The sequence below is a fragment of the Parus major genome, chromosome 1A (genome assembly GCF_001522545.3).
Source record: "Parus major isolate Abel chromosome 1A, Parus_major1.1, whole genome shotgun sequence".
Lineage (NCBI taxonomy): Eukaryota > Metazoa > Chordata > Aves > Passeriformes > Paridae > Parus > Parus major.
Genome location: NC_031773.1, coordinates 14,317,840 through 14,342,207, shown reverse-complemented (window position 1 = coordinate 14,342,207; position 24,368 = coordinate 14,317,840). Strand labels below are relative to the sequence as shown.

The 24,368-nt window shown below is 41.2% G+C and overlaps 1 protein-coding gene across 7 annotated transcripts in view; it reads left to right on the top strand.

Annotated features, from left to right (window-relative positions):
* Positions 1 to 24,368, top strand: part of CELSR1 (cadherin EGF LAG seven-pass G-type receptor 1) — a 162,091-nt gene that overhangs the window by 120,156 nt on the left and 17,567 nt on the right. For 5 of the 7 annotated variants that reach the window (XM_015628138.3, XM_015628135.2, XM_015628137.2 and 2 more), the window contains exons 9-25: positions 1,159 to 1,325; positions 1,779 to 1,964; positions 2,292 to 2,405; positions 2,735 to 2,909; positions 3,643 to 3,784; positions 5,483 to 5,603; positions 6,705 to 6,888; positions 7,698 to 7,799; positions 9,647 to 9,741; positions 9,966 to 10,175; positions 12,789 to 12,972; positions 15,648 to 15,791; positions 16,965 to 17,166; positions 17,484 to 17,651; positions 20,073 to 20,199; positions 20,581 to 20,781; positions 24,126 to 24,300. In XM_015628138.3, the coding sequence (XP_015483624.1) occupies positions 1,159 to 1,325; positions 1,779 to 1,964; positions 2,292 to 2,405; positions 2,735 to 2,909; positions 3,643 to 3,784; positions 5,483 to 5,603; positions 6,705 to 6,888; positions 7,698 to 7,799; positions 9,647 to 9,741; positions 9,966 to 10,175; positions 12,789 to 12,972; positions 15,648 to 15,791; positions 16,965 to 17,166; positions 17,484 to 17,651; positions 20,073 to 20,199; positions 20,581 to 20,781; positions 24,126 to 24,300 (2,697 nt within the window). The remainder of the gene's footprint in view (positions 1 to 1,158; positions 1,326 to 1,778; positions 1,965 to 2,291; positions 2,406 to 2,734; positions 2,910 to 3,642; positions 3,785 to 5,482; positions 5,604 to 6,704; positions 6,889 to 7,697; positions 7,800 to 9,646; positions 9,742 to 9,965; positions 10,176 to 12,788; positions 12,973 to 15,647; positions 15,792 to 16,964; positions 17,167 to 17,483; positions 17,652 to 20,072; positions 20,200 to 20,580; positions 20,782 to 24,125; positions 24,301 to 24,368) is intronic. The other 2 variants (XM_015628139.3, XM_015628136.2) reach the window with 1 other exon arrangement.

Sequence of the window (24,368 nt, the reverse complement as noted above, 5' to 3'; positions counted from 1 at the left end):
AACCTTTTTCTAAGGACTTACCATCTCATAGTAACACATATGCATTTGTATATATGTGATCTCTCCTACTACAAAAAATCCAGACAATGTCAGCAGATAAGGCAGTGTGGAGTAGAAGACTGTTAAGCCCTGTCATTTCACTGACATTTCACTTTTTATTTCAGCACATGATGAAATAAAAGGCTGGGTGCTAATCTGTGGTGGTTGTACCCAGTCTCTAAGGCCTGTTTCCACTGGCAAAAACCTACCATGAACTTCACCAACATGCCCACAAGCAAGGATGTCAAGCAGGGGCTGACTACAGATCCCACTGCAAGGTTCCACATGTGGTGGAGGTGTCATATGAGGTGTTGCAAATAGCACAGATCTCCCATGGCTTAATCTGTGCTTCTAATCAATGGGATCGACTAATCCATGGGACTGTAGCTCATGTTACCCGTGGTAACAACTTTAAAAGTCCAAGAGGATGGATGGTCCTCTATTTTCCATCAGCAAAGTGCTTTCTATTGAAGGCTGTCATTGGTGTCACCCCATAGGAGCTGTGCTTGTGCAAGGTTAGAGAGGGGGGGCAATTTTGTCACCTCAGGATATTTGAGGCAGATGTTTTAGGCAATTCCACACAAACTTTCTCCCTGTGAAAAGGCTTCATAGCTGCGGCAGCTGAATAATCTGGCTCTGGAGTATTCATCATTAATTCATATTTCCTGTTGCCTCCCAGCCTTTTCCTGTGTTTAATCTGTTAATTAGAAGCAGGTAGTCAAGGTTATGTCGAAAACATTTGCAGCAACTGTTGCCCTCATACTTCCTGCTCTGTCCACCCACTCACCAGCAGAACTGTATCAGCAGAGATCCTGAGCTTGCCTTTCTAGGAACAGCTCTCACGTGGGTAGCCATAGCAGTGTGGAGGTGCTGCTTTTTAGTACAGGCACCAAGGCAAGATGCCTCCCCCACAACAGGGGTAGGTTGTGAATTTGCAGTATTATCAACAGCTACACTGTAACTCCCCTAGACCAGCTCTTCATCCATGGTAGATTGAATATAGCTCACTGGAAGAGGATCTAGCTCCCTTGTGTCATCACTGTGACATAGCAACATTTTCCCTCTTACCATTTGTCCTGAAGGATAAAAACTGTTTCTTTTCTGTATTTTGATTCACAGCAATGCCTTCTCCTCAGCGTTTCAGTGGTGAGAGCATTATCATTTGGAGTGACCTTGACATTACTATCTCCGTGCCATGGTACATTGGGCTGATGTTCAGAACCAGAAAAGTCAATGGCATGCTAATGCAAGCCAATGCTGGGGCTGCATCCAAGATCAACATTCAGGTAAAAGTGTGGCTGCCTTTGCTTAGAAAAGAATTAATACTTCCCCAGCAGTGGATATGGTCAGATGAACTACATAGCTTCATCCACCGAACTAAATGCATGTCAATAAAAACATACCATTATTTTAGCCTTTTACAAAGATCAAGAAGTGAATTATCAAAATATTATTATAAAAATCGTATTCATTTAAGATTATTTGTCTAGTCAGATGTAGTAGTGGATGTAAAAAAATGCATCTATTGCTTTAGGGGTTTTTTGTTCATAAGGGAAGTTGGAGTCTGAATGTCCAAAGTTATACAAGGAGTATAACTTGCAAGTATTCCCATCTTTACTCTTCAGGGTTTTTTTTCCTTTTGTGTTGTCTTAGGAAATATTACTCTCCTGCCTTCCACCACCTTCTGCATCAAGTACAAATATGTAGCACAAAAATATATGATTTTTTTCCCCCAACAGATACTGAACAACTATGTGCAGTTTGAAGTGTACAGTGGCCTGAGCCAGGTTGCCAGTTTGAAGATGAGCCAGTCACGGGTCAGTGATGGGGAATGGCATCATTTATTAATAGAGCTGAAGAGTGCGAAAGATGGTAAAGATCTCAAATACCTTGCTGTCATGTCCTTGGACTATGGGATGTACCAGGTAAGGCAGCATTATAACCTTGCCACTCAGCACTGCACAAATGCTTTTAGGGCTTTTAGGAGAAAGTAGGATAGAGGACTGTGGACAAGTATTTATGCTGTGAGACATGTTCTGCAGTGATTTATGCCTAATCAATGATACTAATTTATTTAGCTTTATGATAAGATATCTTAAAAAGACACATTCTGATGTCTGGCTCCTCACTGCTTTGGTATTTTTTATGTAATCTACTGTCAGCTACTGCTTGACTCCATCACTACCAGAAAGCAGGCTGTCTGTGTCACAGAGGATGATGGTGCTCCTTATCAGCTGTTCTTTTCCTCACAGAGCACTGTGCAGATTGGAAATCAACTACCTGGATTGAAAATGAAAAGCATCATTGTGGGAGGTGTCTCTGGAGATCAAGTCTCTGTTCAGCAGGGATTTTATGGATGTATGCAGGTATGAAATGAAAAGTGTAGCAGTAAATTTTGAACTTGTGAGAAAACTCACCCAGGTGAAAATGTGGGAGGTTTCTTTTTCATCTATCCTCAAACATTTCTGTTTCCTCCATAAAAATTATCTAAGAATCAAAATATTAATGTCTACCCACTTTGCCAGGTACAGATCTGATCACATAGGGGAGGAACATTTAAAAAAAAAAAAAGTCTGGGTTTGGCTCATCAGGTGATTTCTTTAAAATGTAACCTCATTTATGAAAATAGTGAAACACATAATACTGTACTCTGAAAGAAGATTCTAATTTTAAAATAACTGTTTTTTGTCACCAGGGAGTAAGAATGGGAGAGACATCTACAAACATAGCGACACTCAACATGAAACAGGCTATCAAGATTAACGTAAGGGAGGGCTGTGAAGTGGATAACCCATGTGATTCCAACCCCTGTCCCCAGAACAGCTACTGCAGTGACGACTGGGACAGCTACTCCTGTGTTTGTGACCCAGGTAACATGGTGACCACTCATATAGGAGCTGGATCACACCCTCATGTGCTCATCAGAAGCAGCACAGCAGCAGCAGCAGCATGCTGGCAGAGTGTCTGCTGATTCTTCCTCTTCCCATCAGTATTGCCCCTCCCACTCTTACTGTAGGACCCTGGAAGCTGCAGTCCTGGGCTAAGAATCCAGGCAATGTATCCACCAAACAGAAAGACAGTCTCTGGTCCAAAGAACTCCTGTGCACCTCCCCTTTTCTTTGGGGTTTTTTTGTGGGGTTTTTTTTTGTTTGTTTGGTTTTTTCTTTTTATTTTTCTTTTTTTTCTCAACCTTTTCTGCTGTTGAATTTCAGTCTCTCACTCTACATCCTAATCAAGATACTTCGAATGTTTTCTCTGTTTTGGAGCATGTAGCCAGCACATGCTGTCAGCACCCAGCAGTCACCTCCCAAACATGCAGCAAGAGAATACAAAACTATTTGTAGCACATGCCCTGAATATAAAAGTGGGAACCAAAGGCACAAGGGTGCCTTAAGCATGGTAACAGACTGTCAAAAAGAATGGCTTACTATCGTTTTGTCTGAGAGGGAAAAGAGTGCTTCATTTCTGACATTATCTCAGAGGGAATCTGCTGATTATCGAAGATGTGTTATTAGTGTATAAGCTTAAGACAGACAGTCTTTTGGAGACATGCAAATCGTAAATTACAATGCTTGCTGTAATTTTCTTACCTTGTCTCCCCAGGGTACTTTGGGAGAGACTGTGTTGATGTATGTAACTTGAACCCATGTGAGCATGTCTCCACATGTGTGCACAAACCTAGCTCATCCCACGGCTACACCTGTGAATGTGGACAAAGCTACTATGGACAGTACTGCGAAAGCAAGTAAGAGAATTATTTTGCCCTTGGTTTCTTGATCCTTCCAGGTAGCTCTTCATCTAAGGCAGTAGTCCTCCCACTTCCTGTTCTGCTCTGATAAATTTTCCTTTACAATTTGAGTGGTATTTCAGGCTCTGTTGCCTTTTGGCATTCCTGAGCTCTTTCCAGAAACTAGACAATCTTCCATGTTATTCAGGAGCCACTTTTCTTCATCAGCTTCTCAGGAGCTCAGCCAGTTCTGCTGTAACACAGCACTGGATCTCACCTGTACTTTGTGTTGGACTTGGCCTGAGTTTGCTCTGCACCTCTCCTCCAGCTTCCCCAGCACACAGAGTGATGCACCAGTTTGGTGGCCTGTAGCAGGATAAAGTCTCTGCAGTTTAGGTCCAGATCCTGGGCTAGCAAAGAGCCATCACTCCTGGACAGTCTGGGGGCCTGTGTCTGTTGCTTTGTGGGAGAAACGTGCTGACTCCCTCGTCAGCAGCTTCCTGGTCTCAGATAAGCATTCAGCAACCGGCCCTATCCCAGAGGCGGCGCTTTGATTTACTGTAATATGGGCCATTCATGATGTGCAAATGAAGTGCATTTGTCTGCCCATTTAGGAATGGCTTATGTGATGTTTCCTTCCCTTTGAAAACTGCAAGCTTCTTCCTCTGCCTTTTGTTGTGTGGGCTTGCAAATGTTGGCAGTTGCCAGATTTGTCTTTCATTCCTCTGGATTAGAGGCACAGAGACATTGTCCCTTGTCATTATCTGCTGACATTGTGTCAAGTGCAACACTGTGGTTTTCATATTCGAAAGCATAGAAGTACAAACCTAGCAATTACTGTAAATAAAATTGGTAGTGGTCCTTGAAACAGAGTCAAATAGCTTTTCTTTCCTACAAGGAGCAGCAAAGAGGGGATACCTTGTGCATTACCATGATCCAGGTCTCAGAGCCGTTGTCCTTCAGGCTATTGCTTGACAAAGACTCCCAGCTATCAGAGAATCAGAGGTCTCCTTGCCAGAACTAGTGTTGGGACATTTGTGGGACAACCTGCTCGGGGGCTCACTCAGAAGAAATAGTATCAGTGAGAATGGGGGTTTTCCTTCAGCAGGGGTGGCCTTTGGCTTGCTGTGCTGCTACACTCAGTCTGAATCACAGTCTTTGATCCACAGTCCAGATCAAAGCAGCCACCCTCCCCTCTTCCATGTCCCCAAACACGTGTCCCCTGTCTCCTGTGGCAGACCAGGGCTTTGCAGACCTTGTAGTGAACAGTCCAAGAAAGCCAGGTTGGCTGAAACTGGTGGCTTTTCTTTATAGGATGAGCTTGCAGACAGCTTTGCACCTGTGCTGGTGTCCCTGTGGGCTGGACAAGAAGCCCTGCTGCTCACAGCAGGGCTGGAGCAGGATGGGGAGTGGGGTATAAAGTGTTGGGGAGCTGTACCCCAAGAAGTTTGTGGTGGTAGATAAACCAGGGCACAGACTCAGAGCTACCTGCACTTGAATATACTTAGAGAAACATTCCCTCTAGTGTTTCATAGCACTGATATTCTCAATTTTCCCACATTATAGTGTATTTATATATGTATTGATTGTTGTTTGAGATATATTACTGTTTGTAAGCTGATGAGTTTGAGTGCAGATTTGGCCCAAAGCTTTTTTTTCACACTTTTTAAGAGGGAACTTAAAATAATTTTCTTTCAATTTGATTTTCCTTAATAGGATCGACCTACCTTGTCCCAGAGGTTGGTGGGGAAATCCCATCTGTGGCCCATGTAATTGTGAGACTAGTAAAGGGTTTGATTCTGATTGCAATAAGACCAATGGAGAATGCCATTGCAAGGTAAGCAAAAGAAACCAGTCTTAAGTCAAAATTTCTTTAGTTTAAAAAGTAACTGTAGCACTAATAATTACAAGTGAGTATCTGAAACAAAGTACACACAGTTGTGCTTTGTATCACATATGTATGTATGTATGTGCACAGTGGAGTTAATCATTACCCAAAACATTTTGCTGGCACCACCCTTCTCCAAATCATACTGTACAGCTCTTATCTTATTTGTGTTTGGAAAACCAAACCGAGAGGATGAAAGCCTGGCTCTGATCTCTGAAGTGCAGCCTGGTTTATCGGGGGAGATCAGACCGGGGTGCAGAGGAGTGTCTGGGGTTTTGTGTATCACAAGTGAGTAACAGCCATGAAACAGCTCGGGCCAGCTGGGGGAAGCTCTCGCCTGTGCTATGGCCGGCAAAAGGCCTGGCAGCTGGAGAGAGCTGGAGGGCTAAATGCTTTCCTCACTGACTCTGACGAGTTTTCCATGGACAGGCAGGGACAGATGGGGGACATGGGAGGGGAGGCACCTCATCATGAAGGTTTTACAAAGGACTTCTCACAATAGGTTTTACAACTGGCTTGAATGACATCAGAGGAGCTGGCCTTGTGCAGACTGGCAGCTGTGAATCTGGCCCCCTGCTCCTTTCCAAAATGCCAGCAGGACACACAGCAACTGTTGCATTAAATGGAGTCAGTGGGGTGCCAGCTCCATGCTCTTGTGCAATCCTAATGTCTCAGATCAAAAGCATGTGCAGAGGCAATTTGAATATGGGATCATTGCGTGCTCTCCACCCTCTACGTGAAACACAAATGCACAGTGCAGGAAGTTTCCTTAGTGGCTCAGTACAAGAGGAGAATTGCAAAGCTGAGAAAACTGTAAATCCTCCAAGAATATGTTTGGTGGGCACTTGGAACAAGTGGCTGAGGAGTAACGTGGGCCCTGTGGCTCCGCTGCAAATGGCAACACAAACCCAGGGTCTCTGATAATAGTGATGTAATTTTTATCTGTGCTCTGCAAAATGAGCCCTTTTATGACGTTCATACTGCTGAAGCAGGTTTCAGAAACGTAAAGCGGTTTGGAATACCTCATGTCTATCATTTTGATTTCTCTAGGCCAATTACTACAGGCCCCAAAGCAGTGACACCTGCTACCCCTGCGACTGCTTCCCGTCTGGCTCCCACACGCGCGCCTGCGACATGGAGACGGGGCAGTGTCCTTGCAAACCCGGCGTCATCGGGCGGCAGTGCAACCGCTGCGACAACCCGTTTGCAGAAGTGACGGTCAGGGGCTGTGAAGGTACGCGCTGCCCTGCCCGTGCTGCCGCTCGCCGCGCCCGTCACAGCCACTGGCAGATCGGGGACGCTGCGGCGGCCATGTCCTGGGGCCGTGTGAGCCCAGCGGGATGGCCCCAGCAATGGGGGCCGTGGGGGCTGCAGCAGCCTAAACATACACCCCTCCTCCTAGATATGTGCCAGTGTGACTCACAGGGGCTGAGGAAATGGGGAAAAAACTATTATCTCTTTAATTTTTCTCAAATAGCGAGCTGAGTGTTAGGGGAGCAAAAGACTAACACCAACTTTTCTTTAAACCTGAGTTCATCTGCCAGTGCAGTGTTGTATTGCTGAGCTGCAGCTGAAGAGGCAGATGAGAGCCCTCACACCTTTTGCCCACAGAGGCTGTGCCGTGCACCTCGTGCACTCTGCCTTTCTTCCCCATCTTGCCCATCCTGCCTTTCCTGTCACCCACCCACCCACCCACCGTCCTCCTGTGATCAGCACAAAGCTGCTGCAGCAGCCATCTCGCCACAGTGTGTGGGTGAAATGAAGGAGAAATGTTTTCCCACAATAAAGAAGCAAGCAGAGATAGGCAGAGCCAAAATCCAGAGCCCCATAATCATCCTGAGCTCTCCTCTGCCTGTACCTGTCTTTCTAATCTGCTGGATAAGGAGCAACTGATGGGTTACAGCTTGGAAAGCACTGCAGAGGACAGGTATCCTGGCAGGGCTTTAGAATTACAGGAAGGTCCTTCAGGCAGGTTGAAAATGTCTCATTGTTGTGATTTTTATCTTGTCAGAAAAATTGCATCATTTCTTTTTCTGCTTTCAGTAATTTATAATGGCTGTCCCAAAGCTTTTGAGGCTGGTATTTGGTGGCCACAGACCAAGTTTGGCCAGCCAGCTGCTGTGCCTTGTCCTAAGGGCTCAATGGGTAAGTTCCCTGCATAAATTATTACCTACTTTAGCTGCATGCCTCTTCTAAAAAAAAAAAAAGAAAAAAAGTGTACATAGGGAATAGCATAAATTCATTAATTAATTCTAGAGATTGCAGCATAGCTTAAGCATGAGCAGAAAAGTATAGCTAGCTGAAATCAGAGAGCTGTAAAAATACAGTTGGAATACTAGCAATAAATAAATAAATACAACAGTACAGCAGATAAACATGTATAAAGCCCAGAAATTATCTATTTTCAAAAAAGCAGAGTTCAATTTTCCATTTTTATAGAATATAGATATGTATTTTTATAGAATACAGGCAAATTTCTATTTATCAAGCAATTCTTACACATGTAACTTTTAGTTTCTAGTGATTTATAAGTATCTTTAGTCATACAGTTCCTCTGGACAAAGGTAAAATGAGGAAAATCATATTCCTGATGACTGTTTTTACTAGGGTTGCAGCCCACTAAAGCCAAGAGTTGCAACAAATCTTGTATTTTTCCACTCTTCTCCATGAGTGAAACACCTGAAAAACACCTATTATAAAGTAGATGAGCTGTGTTGTTTTGTACAACAGGCAAATGACAATCTGCTTTTTCATATATGTCTCTGAAAACATGTATCAGATTTTTGAATGTATTGTTCCCAATCTTTTCCAAAGTCTGTTCTGTAGGAAATGAAAACTCTGTCTTGGTTCTGGACCTTGTAACTCTCTGCTGTGAGTGCTCCTTAGGCTCAGGGAATTATAAATAGTTATGTGACAGCCACAAATATTTCTAGGGGGAGGCCGCTGCTTATAAGTGTGCAGAAGATTTGTCGTCACCCTGTCTCCTGTTCTAAAGATTTTAGGAGATAGATTTTTTTTTTTAAGTGAAGAATATTTTCATGATTAAACAGTATAAAGTTGAATTAAAATGTGTTTTCTGCACTGTTCTTGTAGTTGACCCAAGTGTCTCCTCTTGCTTATAGACAAGCAGGCAATGTTGCTTATAGTAATTGCATGTTCTAAGTAAATTTTACAGATCATTCGAAAAAGTAAGTTTTATAATAATGAATATTCAGACAAAGAAACTGAGGCTTAATTATATTCACCTAATCATGGAAGAGAAATAATGTAATTAGATACAGTAAAATTAATTATAGTTCTTATTTAGATATTGGTAATTAAATGGCTTAGACACATGCAGTATGTTATGTGCAAATTAACTAGCACAAATGTAAATTTTGAATTTGATTACTTGCAATTTATGGTGAAGGATTCTCAGCCAAGACTTACATTTTAAAATTGTTTGACAAATAGCACAAAATATAATAGGCTAAATTAAATAGTAAGCTGCTCACAGTCCATTTACAAGTGGCAAAAAGACAATTATGCATGTTGGCTGAAGTGTTTAGCACATGCAGCATGCAGATGTGTGGGCATGTGTTGACATGAATACAGCATTTGTCCAGGAGATCTTCCTATGTAGGCTATTGCACAGAAATCTCATCAGGGGTTGATTTTCAGGAATACTTAGGAAGTGCAGAGTCTTTCTCTTTATTGGTATAAAGAAATGAATGAATTAATTTGAGAGCAATCAGGCAGTGAGGCTGAGAGCAGTTGGGCAGAGCTTGGAGTTTGCCTGACTTTTCTCCAAAGCCTGGGGGAAGCAATTCCTGAAGATTGGTAGTCTTTAACTTCTCTCTTACAGGAATCCTGTTTGGAAATTGAAATACATGTGTAGCTTTGAACAACTTGAAAATGTAGGAAATCTGAAAGCCTAGGATAGTTGAAATCTATGAATATTTACCCTGCCCACTTCAGAACATTGTTTTCCATTGATGCTTTGTTTCCTTCAGGAAATGCTGTTCGCCATTGTAACATTGAGAAGGGCTGGCTTCCTCCTGAGCTTTTCAACTGCACCACTAACACTTTTGTGGATCTAAAAATCATGGTAAGCTGGGTTTTCCCAGTTTTCCCTTTATTTTGTAAATAAAGATCAGTTTGGACTCCAGTTTGATATCTCTGCACTCAATCTTTTGACTGCATCCTTGAACACCCTCATTTTCCATCAGGACACTGGTGCTTTTCTGGCTCTCACATTTGCCATCGAGTTTTGCTGCCAATATTATAATAATATATATAATAGGATTTTTTATTCCTTTTTATCTGATTCAGAATGAGAAGTTACACCACAATGAGACCAAGCTGGATGGAGACAAAACCATACGGATCGTGAGAGCGCTGCAGAATGCCACCAAATATACACACAGCTTGTATGGCAATGACGTGAGGACAGCTTACCAGATAATGATCCGGGTCCTCCAGTATGAGAGCCAGCAGCAAGGGTTTGACTTGGCAGCCACAAGGGATGTGGAATTCAATGAGGTAAGAGAAATACTCTATACTGTGCTGAGCCCTTACAGTTTCTCTTAAAAATCAGGTGGCAGTGGGTAATTGAATTTGTCTTTGACCAAGGTGAAGTGTAATTGCCTAATCTGTTCCACAAATAAGCCTTTCTTCTCAGATTAGAATGGAAAGTTGGTTATGCATGTGTCTATGCACACATACGTATGTGTAATACAAATATAGTAGAATGTCCTTTTTTAAAAAACATCGTCATAGCAACAGCCAAAAGCAATATGGCCCATATGAAAAAAAATCATCAAGTTAATCTGTTTTTCCTGGCTAAAATAATTTTGTGAACTGTATTTATTTTTGCTGTAAAACATGCCTAATGTGATCATGCTCATTTAAATCTGCAGTGAACTAAGTCTGAGCCAGTTACTGACTCTGAGGGTTTCCTCTAATTCAGGTTTGAGAACACTTGAGTCACAAGTTGGTACATTGAAAGGCATTCCATATCATATTGGTATTTTAAGACACATACTAAAATGAGTACCAGAGAGCTTCTGCTACCCAGAGCATTCATGAAAGACCCAGTTGTTACCAAAGACCTGACCAGGGCTAGAGAACAAGCTGTAGCACCCTCACTGCCTGGGAAAATATGTAGTTGTGGTGGAAAAATGTGAAATTTGAAGGCAGTTGGGAGTATTCTGTGGTCTGATAATGTAAGGCTGGATGACCCATGTCAGGCTTATAGAGCTTTCCTCAATCCCATGTGTATGGGGTACTGTTCTCCACTCTTGCCCATACTATTTCCAGGATCCTGACCATGGCACAACACAGAGTGCAAGCTAAAACATCTGTTTGGAGCTGTGCTAGCAGAGCCCAGAACTGGGGCACCAGTGTGTGGAATGACCCTCCAGGGGTCAGGACTGGCATCTGTGCTGGCCAGAGATTGTTTGGCTCTCTTAGAAGGTGTGTTACACCCAAGTCACTGCTCACAGTACTCAAGGGGACCAGATAGGTCAGGCAGACTTTGGGGTGAAATTGGAGAGCCTGTGCAAAGCCAAGCTGCACCAGGAGAGGATGTCACAGGGGAGTTAGGAGCAGGAAGAAATGCGTCTGAGAAAATTCCTTAGTGACTTGGGCTGTGTAGTCAGCAGAGAGTGGAGAACTTCTGAAACATTTTATGTTTTAGATGCACTAGATTTTAAGAGATTCAGTTTTTTTGTTTCTCTGTGGGCTGGGAAACAAGCCATTCAGTTCTTGAAAAGGAACTTCATTTCTAGCATGTTTTGTTAAGTAGAAATATGAACAATAAGCAAAAAAAATTGGTTTGGAAATGTGTGCTTTAATTTATTGTTCTCTGCACTTGGCATTGAAATTCATACAGATGATGTTTTCAAGAACTCCCTAAATATTTTAGCATAGGTCAGGAATCTGAAAACTAACGAGTACAGCTCATGAATAAAAGGAGGTAACATCCTAGGCTGAGGAAGCACAAGGGGAGAAGGATTTCTTTTTTATAGTCCCACATAGAAGCCTGAAAAATAGATAATAAAAAACCATAAATAATGTTCACAAACATGGAGGAGGCCTGGTACCAAGTACAGTATGTGCCTCCTGCATTCCTGGGAACCATGTTGTGTTTCTTACCCTAGATAAGGGTGGTCATATTGGGAGTCTCTTTTAGCTCAGATCCATGCTTGCAGCCTCAAACAATACAGACAGGATACAGACAGCTCGTTCTAAATGAAGCCTAAATATTTGTCTTGGCTATTTTAGAGCTTGTGGTGATTAATTCCTACCATCATTTACACCAATTTTTCCTTAATTAAGAATTAGGTTTTGTTGCAACAACATAGTTCATATGTACACCATTTAAAAACTTCTTAGCATGTTTCTCATTTAAGCCATTTAGCACTCTCTTTTGGAGTCAATCTCCTTCCATTCAGTCTGAGGGTCCCTTTGCATATTTTTCTAAGAAAGGGCCAAAGATTCAGGTCCTCAGATAGAAATGCCTTTTTAATACCATTTTTAAGCAACGTAAAAATGGGGAGACAATAACATGATTTAAGTTTTCTTATGTATTTTCAGGTTTGTTTATGCAAATTAATACTCACTTTTATCATTCTTCACACTATAAGTTGTCTTCGTTATTTAGGAAACAAAGTAAAAGAAAAAATTAAAGTAAAAGAGGAAGTGATATTTCTATCCATGGCTTTCTTTTGTTTTTCAACAAAAAAACATTATTTTGATTTCTCTGGGGAAGTTCTTCAGTGTACCTGCAAAGAGCTGTGCTTTTCATATGTCTGATCTCTCAGGAACAAAGAAAACACTGATAGGTTTTCCTCCTGCATTTTCTTGCTCGATTTCCTGTCATTAGGGGGAAGAGAGTAGGCAGTTCTCTTACAGTCTCCAATTTTGGCTTACTTTTCTTGTAAAAGCTTGGAGGGATTTGCTTTACATGACCAAAAAACCTCTGGGTGAGTAACTGGTGTGCACATTTTTATATGGCTGCGGTAGAACATGCCTGCATTAAATATTTCATTATACAGTCACTTGAGGCAGTCAGGCCAATCATTTTCAATACTTCTCACTTGAAACCCAGCTCTGTGTTTGCTTCATAATTTAGACTTGTACTTTATTTCTCAGAATATTATCAAAGTGGGTAGTGCTTTACTGGACCCTGGCAACAAGGAGCACTGGGAGCAAATTCAGCGAACGGAGGGTGGCACCGCTCACCTGCTTAGGCACTATGAGGAATATTTCAACAATGTGGCCCAGAACATGAAAAGAACCTACCTGAGACCTTTTGTCATTGTTGCCACTAACATGAGTGAGTATCTGTGTTGAAAACTGCCATTTTTTTTGAGTCTTAAAAATGTGCTGGATAGAGGTGCTGGTTATTTGTTTTAATTGTACCCACTGAGAAAAATCATTGCATTAGTTTCTGATCCATCGAGCCTTGATCCATATCTTTCTGTTGCCATGGGGGATTCCTGGGAGATGGCTGATCTGTTTTGCCTCTGGACCATGCCACTGCTCCATGTGGCTTTTCGTTGCAGTCATAGCAGTGTAGAGATAGTAGGAAGGACTAAGTTTGTAAATAAAGGTAATGCCTTTTGAGACCAACTACTATAGGTGAATGTTGTAGATCTCATTTTTGGAGGAATCATACCAATACCCCCTGAAGAATTACTGCAATATAAAAAAAAGTAACCCTACTATTGATTTTATTGCATATTATTAATCTACTTGCATAGGTGTAGGCTGCCCAGGGAGGTGGTAGAATTGCCAGCCCTGGAGATGTTCAAGAAGCAACTGGATGTGGCATTTAGTGCTGTGGTCTAGTTGACAGGGTAATAATCCATTAAAGGCTGCATTCAATCTTATATGTCTTTTCCAACCTAGATGATTCTGTGATTATACCTCTGATTTTCACATACTTTCCTAACCCAGAACCTATCCAGAAAATCATAATCTATAGAGATTCTTGTACTGAAAGGTATTTTCACAGAATCACCAATCCTTCAAATGCCATCCCAGTCTTGCAAAGCACGTAATCAGAGCAAAATCCATGGGATCCAAAATATCCAGAATGAGTCTAAACTGAGAAGGAAACATCAGACATACCAAGACACCTTCTTCACCTATCACAGGAAATTTCTCCTCTGACAAATAGCATCTCCTGCACTTTGGACTGTATTTCGTGGACATCCCTGCAGTGCATATGCAGGTGAAGCACAGCAACCACAGCCTGGTCAGCTTATTTCCCCATTTTCTCCCCTGCCCTCTGTAATTTTCTTCCCAGCTACACACAGTCTTGCACTGAGGGGGTGTTGGTGATAGTCCTGCTCTGAGTGGGAGGTGAGATGGAGCTGTTGCTGACCTTCAGAGGTCCCTCACAAGAAGCATTGCTATTTGCTTTTTCTTTCAGAGGTGCTCTAAACTGTATCAGCCTGAACTTGCTTTAAGCTTTTCAAGCTGTTGCTTTTATTTCAGATATGAAGGTTTATGTGCCAAAAGTTTGTTTTATTTTCCTAACTACACCTGCTGTTATAATAAGAATTTGAATTGGCTACAAGCCTTGTCCCAAGAATGCTTTATGTCCACAATCACGGGGGCAGAAAATCAAAGACGTAAGACAGTCAAGTTACAAAGGCTGTACCATCCTGCATCAACGGGGCACAGATTATTGTTGAGCTAAGCCAAACGGAAACACTTTGATTTTTCTTTAATAAAACAAAACCAAAATACTTTATTATGATTCAGGACTTTGAGAATCAAAATATTTTTATCTTCATACTCAGGAAAAAAGTGTGACCTTTAGCCCAGCTGAACTGAGATGAAAACAAACCCCAGAATTTCTTGCAGGTTGTAAATCATGATTTTTTTCTCAACCAGTTCTTCCTGTATAAAGAGGTGTGAGCTTGAGAGGGATGAGGCAACTCTGGCTTGAAAGAGGTCTGTTTTCTTTTGAACAGTTTTTCCAGGTGAACATGGTAATAGAGTTTCCTAATGGCTCATCTGGGAGTTAGTTAGAAACTAGGAAAGGAATGGGAATTTGCAGGTCTTAACGTGGATATTTCTTCATACAGAAATTTGCAGAGGATCACACCTTTTGGTGTAGGGTCACCCCCAGGACATGTAAACTGGCACTCAGTGACTTGTTTTAAATGAGAAAGTTAAAGCAAACTCAACTGCTTTTAAGTACTTTGGCAGTTAAACAGGCAGAGATGATGAGGTAAGCTAGGGAGGAACTGCCAGTGGAGGACTAAGGAGTAGTCCCAGATAAAATGCATGTTATTTTCTTTGGTCAGCTGACTTTGCAATCCAGCAGATGTATGTTTTTGAAGCAGTAGATTTAGTCTTCCCATTAAAAAGCAGGTCTAAAATTGGAGCATGCAGCACACAGTGGAGCAAGCCAGCAGCACTTGGAGGAACTTTGTGAAGCAGCAGCATTCACTGAACAGCAGCCAGGGAAAAGCCTCTGTAAAACCCCAGTCAGCTGCTGCTGGAGAAGTACCAGCAAAGGAATCTACCTCAAGAAGGATATTAGGAAAAATTTCTTCACTGAAAAAATTCTCAGGCATTCAAACAGACAGCCCAGGGAAGTCACCATCCCTGGAGGTATTTAAGCCATGTAGATGTGGCTCTTGGAGCCATGGTGTAGTGCTGGACTTGGTGGTGCTGAGTTAATAGTTCGACTTGATCTTGGAGTTCTTTTCCAACTTAAACAATTTTATGGTTTTTTATTTCCAATATTTGCAGTAGTGTTTTTGTAGTATGAGATACTGTCTTGCAAATTCCTTTCCAGTGAACACTAAATGTATAATTTGATAAATGTTACATAATGCTGACACATACACTTTTAGTTATCATATAAGGTGTTACTGAAAAAAAAAAAATACTTTCTATTTTGGGGTTTAAAGTTCTAACCTGCATTGTGCAGGCATTTTAACCTTTCAATAATATTTCACTGTGGTGATGAGAAACTTTTATCCCCCCCAGTTATTGCTGTTGACATCTTTGACAAGTCTAATTTCACGGGAGCCAGAATACCACGATTTCATGAGATTAAAGAAGATTACCCAAAAGATCTGGAGTCATCTGTTGTCTTCCCTGATACTTTATTCAGACCTTCAGAAAGGAAAGGTAAAACCCTTCTGCTGCTGTTTGATGAGCAATTATGGCCAGCTCCCAGGGAGCAGGATTGATCCCCAGGGAGCAGAGTGGTACTAGGGTGACAGCAGGGTGACCGTCTGTGAGTGAACATTATTTAGGGATGGAGCAGCTGTGCATACTTCTGAGGCATTTTGCCTGCCGGCAGTGATGGAGGCATGGGGGGCTGTGGGACTGGCTGTACCTGTCTGTCAGGTCTCGCCTGCAGCCCCTCAAAGCCCTGTCAGAGCAGGAGACATGCTCTGCCTCTGTTCCCACCAGGATAGGATGGGATGGCTGCCCAGCGCCTGCAGTCCCACAGCCGTCTTCCTCCAGTCCCTGCAGGGATGGAAGGAGGTGCTGTGAGAGATGGAGAACCCAAATCTGGGAGCAAAGAGAGGTGTTGTCAGAACTAGGCAGCAATGAAGAAGTCTTGAGCTGGGTGATAAGGGAAAATACATGGGAGAGTACCTGCTTCTCACTGTCTTTGAAGTACCCCAGGATTGCTGCAAAGTACCACAAGGTTTTTTGGGCAAAGGGAGAGAGGGTAACTCAAAGTTTAATACGTGTACCATGGCTGAATGTCTTCTGAATAGGGAAATATTAACTCTTCTGAAAATAATACATGGTAAGCTAATACAGCTTTATGACTTTATGCTTAGAAACAGAGTATCTGCTCCTGTGATTCTATAAGAAAAAAGGGAATGGTAATTTTAAGATAATCTTCCAAAACTGAAAGCTCACTGATGACTGAATTATCAGGGAGAAATCTTATTTGAGTAGCTGGTGTATTCATGAATACTAGTTTTGCCATTTAGAAAGGTACATGCAATTTAACAGCATGCATAATGTTTTAATGTTCTCCTTAAGTTATGCATGGGGCACTTGTATACTTATGGACATTTTAGCTTAGAAATTGCTTATTTTATAGCTAGACTAAATGGCTTTTCACTGTTCAATGTTTATTTGATTATCAGCTATATAACTATGAATTGTGCGAAATTTTATTAAAAATATCAAATATAACATTAGGAGCCTGCTGAGTGCTCTAAGCCTGGAGTTGTAACAACTCTAGTATTATTGTATCTTGGCAAAGCAAAATTACCAGTTTAAATGGTAGCTCTGAAGCTATGTGCAAAGAATTTAATATTTGTGTGAATTCCATAGCAGTGCCTACAATGAAACCTTCAAATCAGAAAATACCCTCTAAGCTGAACAGTGATGTGTTCAGCCCTGAGAGTGCTTTTGCAAAGAGAAAGAAGCGACACCCAGACATTGAGACACATCATACTGTTGCCATGGTCATTATATATCGATCTCTGGGACACCTCCTGCCTGAAAACTATGATCCTGACAGAAGGAGCTTGAGGTAAACTTCAGACCTGTTTGTGAATTTAGATCCCTTCTTCTACTCTCTGAATGCCTGGGGGAGACAGAGCTGCTTTTATAGCAGCCAAATGTCATCAGTGCTGCTGTTCTCACCACAGTACTGTCTCATGTCCTCTGGCACACTGTGGGAGAATTACTATGCCAGAAGAGCTAGCAGTTTTTGGAAACACATCTGTATGGAAGGCTGATGGTATGCCTGCCTCACTTTCTGACCAGAAGCAACTGGAAATCTTCTATTTGCAGACTGTAGCTTTGCATTTTGATGTGTGGATCACTGCAGTTTTTCTCCTTGTGCAGATTGCCAAATCGCCCTATCATCAACACACCTGTAGTGAGCACAGCCATTCACAGTGATGGGGAGTTTCCTCCCAACCTGGTGGAAAAGCCCATCATAGTGGAGTATGCCATGCTGGAAACAGAGGAGAGAACGAAGCCTGTCTGTGTCTTCTGGAATCACTCCATCACGTATGTCTGCTGCTTGTTTTAGGGCTGTGAGTGACAACTGTCTGAGTAGCAAAAAAGTCCTGCCTGGGAAGATAATTCTGAAGGAAACCCTGTCTTGGTCTGTCTATTCAATTGACAACTGATTTTTGGTGGAATAGAGCCATGTAGTCATTTCCCACCAACCTGTGCAAAATGAAAATAATTATCATAACTCCTCAAACAAAGGATTAGCCATGTGGTTTCTAAGAAACACAGTGCTGTCATGTCTTTCTTCAGGGTTCATTTTCACCCAGAAATAATAAATCTCACAATTTCATTGTATTTTCCCATGCTTTTTGCCCACAGCTGTATGTCTGGACAGGCATGGTCTGACTCCAGTGTCTGAATTCATGGCTTGTCTGAAATCTTTAAGTCAGGATTTTCAGGAGATGATTCAACTCTTCCATGGGCACGCTCTAGTGACTATGGACAGAGTAGATACCCTTGGTGCCTTAGGCAGGGCCAGTGCAAAAAATTACAAAACCAAATCTTCATTTTGGTAGAAATGAGGACTGAGGTTTTGCAGATAAAATTAGGAGTAAAGATTATGAATTTCTGAATCACAATTTTTTGAATCGAATGTCAATACAAAGACAGTTGCACTGGTAAGTTACTTAAGTTTCATTTCATCAACCATTGCTTTCATTTGTTTTAGTGAAAAATTGGAGGGAGAGGAAATACCTTCTTTGGAGCATTAAACCTTTACAGTTCATGGAAAATAATTGTCACACAGTAGCAGGATATAAGGAGAAAGTACTTGACTCTAGGAGGGAAGTGTTAGGAAGAAGATGAAATGTTCTGAAAATGGTTCATTTAGGTCTTTTATATTCAGTAAAGTTTAAGATAAAGACATCTTTTTCTTGAAAATGAGAAAAATTATATGAGCTGGAACTGTATATGCTGATGTTTCATTTGTTTTATGGTATTGTGGAAACAGCACAGTCCTTTTGGAGATATTTCAAGAGTGTGAATAAAACAAAAGAAAATGTTTTGAGAGTTAACCACTTTCATCTTATGCTTTCACCATATTGTAACTATTATGTATATATTGCAATTTCCAGCTACAAACCCAGGTACATGGTGAGAGGATGACATGGTCTGCCCAGGGAAAGGGAATAGCTGTTACTTGTTTCCTAACAACACAAAAACTCTAGTAAACCTATGGAAAAATCCACTAAAAGGCAATATCCTGTGCTGGAAATAAAACAGCAAACTGACCTAGGGAATGTGTGCCTGCTAGTTAAAGGCTTCAGGAGATTATGTCATTTAAAGAATCAAAGATACAACAGAAATCTCTTATGTTCACATTAATAAGCTCTTCCATTTGCCCACATGTGAGGTAGTGTTTTTGCTTGTATACACTCTGTCAATCTGCTGATTGTGAGGGAATTGCAGGGCCTTTTCCATAAATTTTTAAACATTGTATGAGCTTGAATAACTCATTAGCTCTAGAGTGATTCATCTGTTAGCTATTTGCTGGCAACTTCAGTGGCATTGTTATCTGTGTTATATATTCCTACAGCCACAATTGAAAAGCAGCTCTTACATGGCATGTAATGAAAGAGCTTTCAGAAAGAGAGTACTTTTTGAGAAAAAGTGATATTAAAATTTAACAAATATTTTATTGCTGAAAAAAAAAGTGGTCTTGTCATAGCTAATTGAAAAATCTTTCAGTAACAGCAAGACTATTTTTATTACTCGTTGTCTTCAGAATAGAATAATTAATATTGACACAAAATAGTTTATGAAGTCACTGAACTTAACCAAAACTGCACAGAGAAGAATTTTTAGGCAGCAGTTCCTCCCTATTATATAAGAGATATAACATAATATAATATAATATAATATAATAATAATGTATAATAATGTATAATAATATATATTATATAAATTAATAAAATATATTAATGTAAGAGCTTTTATATGAAATGTTATTGATTAGAGAAGGTTTTACCTTATCTTGTGTACTTTTCAGAGAAACTCCATAATGATATCATATTATTGCTGAAACTTATTTCACATGACTCAAAAACATGTGTCCCTCTGTGGTTCAGTTATATTTACCTTGGTTACAGACATTTTGTTTGGTGTAATCTCTTTCCCATATTGGTTGTGTGGTCACTGACTCTCAAGCAAATTTTAATTATTTTTTTTGTAAATTCAGAACAGACTGTTAAAAACCCACAAAATCTGGGCATCAGAGCCAGCTGTCTTATCAGAAACTATTTCAACTGAAGACCTTTTTAATTTGATGATACCCTTTCAGGCAGATGACAGCTATAAATAATTCTGTCCTGGTATCTGCAGTCCTCTCTTGTTGTGCAGCACAAGCTGCCACGGAGGGCAGTGGAAGATAAGGGGAGATGAGAGGATGGTGCTCAGAAATGCCTTTTTTCCCCACAGGATTGGTGGGACAGGTGCCTGGTCCTCCAGAGGGTGTGAGCTGTTTTCCAGAAACCAGAGCCATATCGCTTGCCAGTGCAACCATATAACCAGCTTTGCTGTCCTGATGGACATTTCAAAACGAGAGGTGGGTGATGTCAGGCTCATGATTTTTGGAGACTTTGGTTTTCAAGAGCTTTGACTCAGAGCTTGAGCTTTGTGTGTGACTCAGGGCATAGTCAGTAGATCAGTCCCAGTGTCAGGAGTGTGTTACCCATGCCTGACAGTACTTGCCACTGGTTTTGCTGAAAGAAGTTTCTTCCCTGGTTGGTGCATCCTCTGGGTGCTGCCCATTCACACTCAACGTGTTTAGCAGCTAAAGAGGTGGCATCATCCACTCCTATTGGCCCCTAAGTAATCTGAATATTGCTCAGGAGTAATGAAAACATTGGCATTCTGAGTAATAGATTTGATTGGAGGAAAAAGAAGGGAAAACCCCAAGAGTTCCTGTCAATCTGTCTTTCTACAGAATGGGGAGGTGCTTCCTCTGAAGATCGTCACTTACACAACCGTCTCCATCTCGCTGGCGGCTTTGCTGATCACCTTCATTTTGCTGGTCCTGATCCGCACACTGCGTTCCAACTTGCACAGTATCCACAAAAACCTGGTGGCTGCCCTGTTCTTTTCTGAGCTTGTGTTTCTTATTGGAATCAACCAGACTGAAAACCCGGTAAGACTTACTGTGTTCATTGCTAGAGTTGTTCTCAAGTTTAAATCAGGGGGTTCATATTGCAGCTTTTACCTTCTTCCATCTGTTTCACTTTCTCCTCTTTTTGGCTTCTTTTTGCCTTCAACTCTTACTTGAAAAAACATCTGATTTTTAGTATATTCATGTGTGGCTGATATTATTAATAGCAATGGCAGGCAATAGGACTATATCCGATTTTCAGAGAATATATGACAGCAGCCCTGTTGAAAGTTTATCCAGGAACTGAACCTTGAATACTGACTTCCTTCCTTTCCATCAGTATGTTTTCTGTCTTGCTTTGCCTGTTCAGTGGAAGGCTCTCCAGTTTCTCCTGCAGCAGGTACCTCCCAAGCCCAAATGGTTCCTGGTGTTGATTCACAGGTTGCCAGCCATGTGGTCAGGTGCTAAATATGCGCCTTGTACACCCACTGGCCATTCTGGAGAAGCCACTTGCCAGGCATGGGACAGCTTGCTAGATCCAAGATTCAGTAGGAGACCTGTCAGTTTGCTTTGTGCCTTCCAGACACAGTGATTGTTGGCTTCAGCCCATCATACCTATTGACAAAGCTTGGTGCAAGATCTCCAGCACTGTGCATGTCAAGAAATGCAAGTTATGAATAGACTGAGTACGAAATAGTTATAAACTGCACATGAAGTGTGTGTATTCTCTACTTGAGACCTATTGCTCTCTTAACCATGTGTCATTTTATGTAGTCTTGCTGCTATTTCTCAGTAGCACCAAAAGCTATGGCTGCTGTTCAGACAGGTGAGAGACAGACAAGGGCTCCAGCACTGCCAGGCTGTACAGGCACCTGTGCCAAACAAGCTGGACATAGATGGGGGGTGACATGCAATAAAAAGTATGTCCTTAATAAATAGGAAAAATATTCAAAATGTTACTTTAGGGATTATCTGAACACTGTGAAGAAAATTTATCTTCCAGAAATCCGTTACTGTACAAGTTTCAATCTACTTTTTGAGAGGGAAGTACAGTGAGATCAAAACAAAACAATAGCAATAAAGTCACGCTGATTTCACATTGTCCAAGCAGCAGAAATAGGAGAATGTGCCTACATTCAATGAATATCATCACCATCATGGTAGTGACATTGTGGTGCCTAAACACACAGCCTCATTTACTGTATAACTTAATCCTACACTGTTGCTCTGGCTTCTAATGTCCACTTGAGCTATAAATGCATTTGAAAAAGTATCTGACCTTGACTAATTTCAGCTTCCAGTAACTGAGTGCTGACAAGAACTTTTCCTAGTAAATTTGAGAGACCTCTCTTATAAAAATTGTCTTGCCAAGAAACCTGTTTAATAATATTTATTTTGGAAAACTATATTAAACTAAGCTGCTGAAATTATTCAGTTTCTAAGATTCAAGTTAGTCTGTTGAGTTTTTTTCTTCTCCCACTCTACCTTTTGAAAAATTGTGAATGCCAAAATGGCATTAAAGCTTTCCAGCTGGTTGCATCACTTCCAATCCCATATACCAATATTCCCCTTTACGAGGAACTCAGGTCCTTTACCTGCTGCTGTGGTGAGATCTTCTGCAGTGACCTACCCTCTGGGATATGGTCTTATGTCATGTGTGAACTGGTGTTGTCTTTGTTTTGTTATATAAATGTTTGCCTACTAAAATAACCTTGCTGAAAGGAGCTCACTTTGCCAATTGATACACAGCACTCCGTGTAACTTGACCTTTCCCATGCCTTGCTGAGCACACCACTCATTTTTCACTGCATTTCCCTACCAAGGGGTTTATACTCTTTCAGTTCTCCAACATATCTACTGAGGAGTTGGGGCCCAAGTCCACATCCCTACAGAATTTTACCAAAAATTATGCAGTAAATGATGGCTCCTCATTTCCTTTCATAATATCATGAAGCACCAAGCAGAGGTTTATAAAAGTAGTAAAACAGTTCATTACATCAATACTACAAATCCTAATGGTTGTACTTGGTGAGATTGTTCTCTTTTGCTCCTTCTCTTTTTCGTGCTTTGGGGCTCTTGATGCGATTGCGTCCTGTAGTGTTAGCAGGACTCAAAGAAACAGCCCAAACCTTCAAACCATTTACAAAGATCTTTAATTTACAGAGTGTATTTCATACAGCAGAAAGCTGCTCCTTACCGCCTACCCAGTCAATTTGAGAAGGTAGGAGGGCTATAAGCCATGTCTGCTTGAGACAATTATTCATCTGTCTGTATGGAATGAGAGTTGTCTAACGAGTCATGCACTGATGAACATAAAGAGGTAAAAAATGCTGGAGCACAAATAATGCTGTGCTGCTTGGCATCCAGCCTGGCTTTTATGGGTTTCTGTAAATTAACAGTCACATTTCTGGGCGAGGTTTTAATCTTTCCCTGGACTATTGATAGAAAGTGATTTATTTTCTTTCTTTTTTCTTACCTGGAAAAAGTAATGTTCAGGGCAGCACTATACTCATAAGCATGTGAGAATAGGAACAAGAAAAACACTACTTACATAGAGAGAAGAAAGATGGTTTATTTAGTGAGCCACCTTTTCAATAACACTTGATGTTATAAGAACACTGGTGTGGTAAGTGAATCCAGAAAGCTGGCGGTCTTTGTATGGTTCCTTTGCTCAGCAAAGAGGTTAAATGTACATTAAACAGGGAAATGTACATTTCTGAGCATTACACCATGTAAAACCACTAAAAAGTCATGCCAAAGTCTCAAAGCAGGGTCAGTGCTGTGTGGGAACAAAAGGTTACAAAATACAATGTAAAACATTTTCAAACAAAAACTGAATGGTTGCACAAAGTTCTCTTAATTCAAGCTTATCAACAGATCCTTGGCAAAATCCTTTGTTTGGCTTCTGAAAGGAGAAGGTTAATTGCAAGTTTACAGTTCAGGTGTTGGATTCTTGTTTTCACTCATCAAACTGTTAAGTTGGGAGAGAAAATTGGTTATATATTACAGAAATGCTAGTATCTGAAGGTCATAGGTTTCAAGGTGGCTATTTGATCACAAAGATGACTTCATCTACCAGTTTTCCCATTGTAGCTGTTACTTTTAGTCACACTGTGAATCTGGTCTCTGGTTTCAGCAGGTCCTTAATTTTTGCTGCTCTCAGCCTGACAGAACTTAGTGATCCAGTTAACTTTAAAAAAGCAAAATCTTTCACAGTATGAGCAGCCCTTCTTAAACTCTGAAAAAATTTAATTTAAGGCAGTATATTTGTTCTGCCAAAATCTTTTTATTACACTTGCCATTAGCTACTGGGGGGGGCACCGGTGACTCACCAGGTTGTGATTCAGAAGAGCAACTCTAATTTCCCTGCCCTTTCCCTTCTGCAGTTTGTGTGTACTGTGATTGCCATCCTCCTGCATTATTTCTACATGAGCACCTTTGCATGGATGTTTGTGGAGCAGCTCCACATCTACCGGATGCTGACTGAAGTGAGGAACATCAACTTCGGGCACATGCGGTTCTACTACGTTGTTGGCTGGGGCATTCCTGCCATCATAACAGGTACCCTCAACCACCCCACAAAAGCTTGGTTTCCCTGCCACCTTCACTGGCCAGGTTCAGGGGAGTTA